The 7,565-nt window shown below is 48.6% G+C and overlaps 1 protein-coding gene across 1 annotated transcript in view; it reads right to left on the bottom strand.

The window, feature by feature from the left end:
• The window catches only part of SARC_10881 (hypothetical protein), a gene marked incomplete at its 5' end in the record, with an annotated part of 6,622 nt that extends 1,100 nt beyond the window's left edge, over positions 1–5,522 (bottom strand). Inside the window, 5 exons of the mRNA XM_014295056.1 lie at positions 346–433; positions 725–813; positions 1,073–1,323; positions 1,558–2,541; positions 2,907–5,522. Coding sequence (XP_014150531.1) covers positions 346–433; positions 725–813; positions 1,073–1,323; positions 1,558–2,541; positions 2,907–5,522 — 4,028 coding nt within the window. The remainder of the gene's footprint in view (positions 1–345; positions 434–724; positions 814–1,072; positions 1,324–1,557; positions 2,542–2,906) is intronic.
• Between the last annotated feature and the right edge of the window lie 2,043 nt (positions 5,523–7,565).

Raw genomic sequence — 7,565 nt, forward strand, 5'->3', positions numbered from 1 at the left:
TGTGTGTGTGTGTGTGTCTATATATATATATATATATATATAGGTAGGTGTGTGTGTGTGTGTGTCTACTACTATATATATATATATATATAGGTAGGTAGGTGTGTGTGTGTGTATTCACATGAAGACATTGTTCAGATCTTATACATGTGAGAAGATTGTCCAAAGTAGTAATCTGCAATCAGTTGAGATATATTAAAATAATATTTCAGACTAAATCTACAACAAGGGATGTAGCTCGACATAGAAAAGATGACACAGAGAAAACTAGTGGAAAAAGGAGGGCCGATACAAACAAGATCACTCTTAAAAAGAACTTATGTGTCCACACAACACACAACACACCTCAACAAGACTCTTCAGCCTGTTCACCGCGACATCCACGCGTGTGTTATTGATACCATTCTTATTCCTACCGTCTGAATCCATAGAACTACAAGACAAGGCGAGAGGCGGGAGTATTAAGAACTCACAAAGTGCAGTATAAAATAGTATTCTAGCATAAAAGTCCGTTGCAAATCTCCGGCTGCATTGCACCACTAATTCGTACCGCATAGTACTTTCTATTCGAAGACATTGTCAAGAGATTGGAAGAGGTCGACCAAAACTGTCCAAGGTCAGTATAATGCGAACTGTATGAGTGCCACTATTTTCATGCGCAACATTTGATAAGGACGTATTATAAAATCGAGAAGTTGGCAACAGAAGAAGCACGTATACATACCTCGTCATTTTATCCAGACTCTCCTGCAATTTATTGAGCGTTTCTGTCACTCGGTTCTCAATTTCCAGCACTTGTCCTAGGCCCTCTTTCTGCAGATACCATGAACGACAAGAAAGACACTTAGCACCACCAAACTAACCCACTGGCTCAACAGTGCACCGATGTATGAGCCCATGGTTGACAATCGTACTTACAAACCTAGTTATACACTGTCAATTTAAAAGCGCATGGAATTTCGGCCAACAGTTGTACGGCCCATTTTACCGACACAATCGATAAGAAGTGACCACATGCCGACAACACAAATAAAATGAGGAACTCCAACGTTTAAGTTAAAACCGCACATACCTGCATCATCATCTTCATACGCTTGCCCTCCAATCGACCGTCGGTACTCGCCCCCTTCAACATCCGTTTTAACTTTTTCTCCTCATCAGGTGCCCGGAATAGGGTGGGTTTGAGATAGTGTCCGGGCACATTTATACCGCCCGTGACCTCTGGGTCTCTCTGGGTGAAGAATGAACGAGGTTGGTGTCCTATTATGGATGGACGCTTGCGCTTGAACACAGGCCGCCGATCAGTCATGTGATGTTCCGCATCTGCGAATTGATAGTACAAAAAACTTGAGAACAGATATTTCAAGCGACGTACACCATTTAGGCGGCTGACCAGTTTAGGAGCAAAGGAGACGCACAAATTAATACAGAGGAGTTTTCTATACATTGCTGGCGTAACGTATTTACTAATGTATAGTCATGTTAATTTGTAGCGTACTACACTGTTCCTCAAACATCCTTCAATCTCAAAAACTAACAACGTTTCGAACAACTCACCTTCATCAACCGTATCAAACTCGTTCTCCGAGTATGAGCACCTCCTCGCGCGCTTAGACGCACCTTGCTGTTCACCGCCAGTCGCGCCGTGTTTGCGACCCGCGCTTGGCCCCGAGCGCTTAGTACCGGACATCTGCGGAGCCCCTGCATGGGTTTCGTCCTGTATAACACGCTTGCCCTTACTCACATACTCCCGCTGGATGCCACGTGCGTTGGTGTGGAAGTGTACCTGCTGTTGTTGCATGGCTTGCTCCTGTGCTTTGCTATACGCAGGACTCGTGCCTGTACCCGACCGGCGCCTTCCGGGCCCAACCTGTGCCCGGGAAGAGCCTGGGCCTGTGCCCATCCCCATGGTGTACTGCATGCTATGCTGCTGCTGCAGCTGCTGCTTCTGCAGTTGCTGTGAGGGTACTATCTTTTGTGCCTGGGCTTGTGCCGCATTGGCGTGCTGAGTCTGTGATGACCTTGCGTGTGGCACGTGCGGTGGTCCCTGAGTTTGTTGTTGTTGCGCCCCATTGACTGGATGTGTCAGGGGTTGATGCGGTATGTTATCCAGCTCAGACTCGCTCAGCTGGGGGAAGAACTTGCCCGCGTCTGGATGCACTCGGCCACTACTCGATGCCGAGTCCCTTCGAGGCTCGCCAGGGCCTGCACTGCCTGTGTTGAGGTTAGTAAGCGAACTCCCACCACTTAGGCTGGCACCTACACTTTCTCCACCGTCATATGCGAAACCCGCTCCTCTTGTGGTTGCAGTAGGCGGCACATTGGTACCACTAGAACCTCGTTGTAACGGCTGGGTAGAGTACGGGGGTCTTGAGGCAGGATCGTTATTGGTATATGCATTCCCGGGAGGTGTGCCCTTGGAGTTGGCATTGGAATTGAGAGTGGGTGCGAGTTTGGGTGCATTTGGGCCCGCACCCGGGGTCTTAGGCCCGGATGCATTCTTGTCGCTGCTCAGCCTCTCATGGGGCGAAGCTTTACCTGCTAAGAGTGGTGAAATAGAGAGTAGGCGATCAATAGTCTCAATGTAGAATGACAGCACAGATGTGCACGGCTGTCACATATAATACATACACCCCTATGTAGACGAAGGTGATGAAGTGGGTCGTATCAGTGTAAATTTCGCGAGCCATTCAATGGACCGACGTACACAACCGTAAGCAGACCGGTTTCAAGCACGGATACACACAAAAGACACAGCGAGATTGCATCAGACACTGGCATAGTCCTAATAAGCCATAGCATTCGTCACCTTAACTAACAATAAGCCCAACCATAGGTAGGTTTACACAAATATGCACCTCGTAGATTAAACAAACCATCTGACCATCCCAACAACAATTACACACCTAGCGCGGGTCCCGGATACTGCTCTGGATACGATCCTGGGCGGCCCATGTGCTGTTGACTATTGTATGGTAGATGGCCTGAGTGTTGTCTAGACCCCATGCTCCGATAGCCCCCGTGGTGCGCTGGTGATTGGCCTGTGGGGGGTTGTTGGGGTGCACCCTTCGCATGTGATCTCTGTTGTTGAGCTTGTAGTAGTAGTAGTTGTTGTTGTTCATCAGCCTGTTGTTGTGGCTGTTGCTGTGGGTCTCTCTCAGTACTATTGCTCAGTGAATTCGAGCTGACATGCACCACAGCGTTCATCGGGGCCATCGCCGCGAGCGACGAGCCTACAGGGGGGGGTGCGGGGCGAGCCAAGTATGACGTGGGCTGTGCTGAAGGCTGAGATGTCTGTGATTTTAATATATTCCTACCCGAACTATCCAGACTCTTGCCTTCACCTTCACCTGATCCACTGGGTCCGTGTGGTGAAGGCCCTCCACTGCTTTGCTGCCGTTGTGGTTGTATATGTTGCGGTGGTGGCTGTTGTTGTGGATGTAGTTGCTGTTGCTGTGTGTGATGATGTATTCTGCCAGGCGAAGAGGCTGCCGCAATTGGCGTGCGGGGGTGAAGAGCTGGTCCCTGCTGCTGCGACGGCAATTTTGGTTGAGGGGGTTGTGGTGGTTGCTGTGTGGGTAAACTGCCGCTACCATTGTTGGTGTCTACAGGTCCGTGTATCTCACCCTGGCTCAACTGTTGCGTCAGTGTATGCGTCGCGTGAGGATGCTGGTGTGCCTGCACATTACGTTGCTCGCCACCCACGCCGCGGGTGTTCAGCCCCGAGCCCGGTCCCGGTGCTGCACTGATAGGCTTATAATACGGTCGTTTCATCGGCTTAGGCATAGCTGGTGGTGGCGCATGCGAACCCAACGGTGTAGCGTGGACTGGCGTGCCGCTGCTATTCTTTATACTATGATGCGCAGGTGGGGAACCTACCTTGACATTGGCAGTCGGGAACGGTGCTATGCTCACCGGTCTGTATTCACTGGCGGGGTGCGATGGTACACGCCCGAGCTCTTGTGGCGGTCCTCGTCCATCTCTCTCCACTACAGGTGCGGATGTGGTCACAGGCGAGCCTGTACCCACCCGTAGACCGCTCGCAACAGTTCCTTTCTCCGACGCAGGATAGTTGACTTTGCCGCCGTCATTACTACCCACAAGGCTTCCGCTGGGTGTTTTGACTCCACGTCCACGTCCAACTGCCACACCCGGTAATTGACCGTAGAAACGGGGCTGGTGCGGTTGAGGTGGTACCTGCTGTTGTGAGTGCTGCACTGGATGCTGCTGTTGCTGAGGTTGTTGTTGCTGAGGTTGCCCCTGAATGTGTGCGTTTGGCTCTTGCGATTGTGCTTGAGTTAGGGGTTGGGGTTGGGGCTGTGGTGCAATAGTGCTTGCTTCTATCCTTAACTCCGTGCTTGCATCTGTACTTGCAATAGCACCCGTGCTCGTACCCAATGCCTCAGGTGTGTTCACGGCCTGTTGAGATACTGGGAGGGATGTGCTAGTAGCATCCGCGTCGCTTACAGAGACTGCAGCCACTTTCGGCGCTTCCTGCACGGGCACTTGCACCGGTACAGGTGTACCTACGGGAAGACTTGGTGCCGGAACAATTCGTCTGGCTGCACTATCGGTTGCTGGGATAGGCGCTTGAGTTTGTGTATGGGTGGGTGTGTTGGCTGGGATGGTCGGTGCTTCGGAAGCAACTGGTGGTGCTGGCCCTGAAGCCGGTATAAGAGGCACAGGTATCGCGGTAGGCTCAGCTATTGACAGCGGCGTGCTCACAGTCACAAGTGCTACTGGTTCGTTCGCTGCCTCAGTGTTCGCGACCTCAGTGTTCGCGGCCTGTGACTCAGTTTGGGGTGCGGCAATTGGTGTGTGTATTACAGATGCATTTCCGTTTCCGCCTGGACTAGTATGTACGGCTTGTACATTTGCGTCTGCGATAGGTGTATTGTTACTTGCAGGAGGCAAACCTGTAACCACATTTGCCACAGGTTCGTTAACAGTGCCGGGAGTGCTGCTGATACTCTGGTGCCTGGGAACGGTGATAGACGGTAGCAGGGGGGGTGATGTACTTGTTAGCACTGCTGGTACCGATACACTACCCATTTGAGAAGCAGTAGTCGAAGGATTCGCCAGTTGGGGCCTCTCCATGCCCTCGGCGGGATTATTCTTAGTCGAGATGTTCGGTACTACACCCCTTGCACCGCCAATAAGTGCTTGTTGTGTCAGCATATATGTGGGTGTGGCCACCTTCTCAGCCACAACTACTGGGTTTGCAATACTACGTGCTGTCACATTTGCAGCTGATGAGTTTGCAGTGGCATGTGCGGAGTTGACTGGTGCACTGATAGCGGTCGCGTTCACGGACATTCTGGGACTCGAGATGGTTATGCCGCCCATATCGTTACCGCTCGACGGCTGAACACTGACATCCACCCGTATCTGCGACGACATTTGCGGTTGTAGTTGTGCACTAAGAGGAAGCAGCTCAGGACCCCCGAAAGAGGTATTCATAGTTGTATTATAAGCCGGTATTGAAGACTGCATGTTGCCCACATTCCAGGTTTGGGAGCCCGCTGAACAAGTAGTCATGTACAAAGGGTTTAAGGAGGAGTGTTTTGTAGTGTGGATTTAACAGCCGTAATAACAATATATAACGCACCAACGGTACAGTATTACAGTGAGCTAGAGATCCAAGAGAAACGATTTCTATTCGAATCCCGAAGACGTTTACTAATAAATGTAGAATACAAATTAAAAAAGGGCTTTGAGATGCGATACTCCACTATTATTCAACAAATACCATCGTCAAACAATACCATAGCACGCGAAATTCTACCTACGGCGACGATGCAAAGCTAAGCATGCATATATTTATGTACACAAGACACCCTCGTTTTAGTGCGCTGGGTCTATTGGTGCAAGTCTGAGGAAGCATCGGTACAGAGTAAGAAGGATGCTGATGATAGTGGGACCAATTGTGTATTGTATAAACTCAGTAAACATTTTGTGTTGATGCTTTTGATTCTAAAAAATATGTATATAAATGTGAGTTTACCTTTCTGATGAACGCCATTCTCCAGAACGGACCCTAAGGTCCCGTTCTCGACAGCACCCGCCGTTGCTGAATGTACTGGCGCCGTCGCAATAATTCCAGAGTTCACCACTTGAGTTGGTTTTTCGGTGTTGTTGTGATCCATTTGTGTCTGTATTATACTCTGTTGCTGTTGTGCGTGTTGTGTATGTTGTGTGGGCTTGGATACAGCATTCAGTGACGCAGTTTTGTACATTGAGTGTGATTCCTCAGTCACTTCCCATCCGTCTGCTGGGCCGTTCGGTTGTTGTGGGTCCATCTTGATTCAGCAAAGTGCACTCATAACTATTAAATAAGCTCAAGTAGTGTGTCTAGTAAGTATGTGTGCAATACTCTGAATATAGGAAGTCCAGAAGTATGTACGCTATAGGGACAGGATACAAGCCGCCCTAGCTGAAATATGTGCGAGATATAAATAAACTAGAAAACTGTCTCCAAATAAAACCCTACTATTGAAAGCCTTCAAAAGTCAGGTATCCGTGCCTATAGAAAGATGATCTATTCGACACTGTCTGGTTGTTTGTAATCACCACAAGTATCAGCTGTTCGCAATCACTACAGTTAGTATTGGATCAGTGCCAAGTATTGTGATGCCCATACATTTATGAATATTAAATATATTATTTGAAGTATGTACACGGTATGTAGAATACACAGCCTTCTTTGCTCCTCGCAAATATTTACCTCTGTGAAATTGTGAATGGCTGTAGACGGTGTTCGAGGTCGAGACTGGGGATATTTTATTGGTCCTCAGAAGTAGTTGTTATATATTTAGACCATCTTCACTTCTTCACAACTGCTCCTACAGAACTTAAAGGGGGCTTTGGGGCTTAGCCCTTGGCCCTTGGGGGCCGGCTGGGGGCCGGCTGGGGGCCTTGGTCTTGGGCCTTGGGCGTGGGCCTTGGGCTGGGGCCTGGAGGGCCTTGGAATCTTAGATAGACAGCAGGTAAAATGGTCAACTTTAGTAGAAATGTACAGAACTTTTTATAAAGTGGCAGGCAACAGCGTTTTGACGGTTAGTATAATTTGCGACAATATAGATTAGTATTTAATATTAAAAGAGGTAAGTCCTTCATAGGGGGGTAGGGCGAGGGGGTATATTTGCGGTGGTAGAGGGGAGTTGGGGTTGGGGGGGGGAGGGATATATGTGGTGTATAAGGGGGGGTTATACCGTATGTAACCAGGCTTCGCATTCACGTGTGGAAACGAAATACTTAATACAGCTGGGGCAATTGCCAACTGGCAACTCATCCTCTCTCCCTCACTCTACTAGAGAAACAAAGAGAGAGGAATATTCACAACCATTTTTAGTTTAAAAAGGAATACTTTAATGCATGCATATGTATTTATGAGAGCAAATTAGATAAACACACCCAATCGGGAGTAAGATTATATATTCTATTCACTATAAATATATGCAAAGATAAAAGATATGTGCAAATAAGCATACACATCTTTTTATGTCCGTATATATATATATATATATTTATATATATGTGTGTGTGTGTGCGTGTGCGTGTGTGTT

This window comes from Sphaeroforma arctica, assembly GCF_001186125.1.
Source record: "Sphaeroforma arctica JP610 unplaced genomic scaffold supercont1.1425, whole genome shotgun sequence".
Classification (NCBI taxonomy): Eukaryota; class Ichthyosporea; order Ichthyophonida; genus Sphaeroforma; species Sphaeroforma arctica.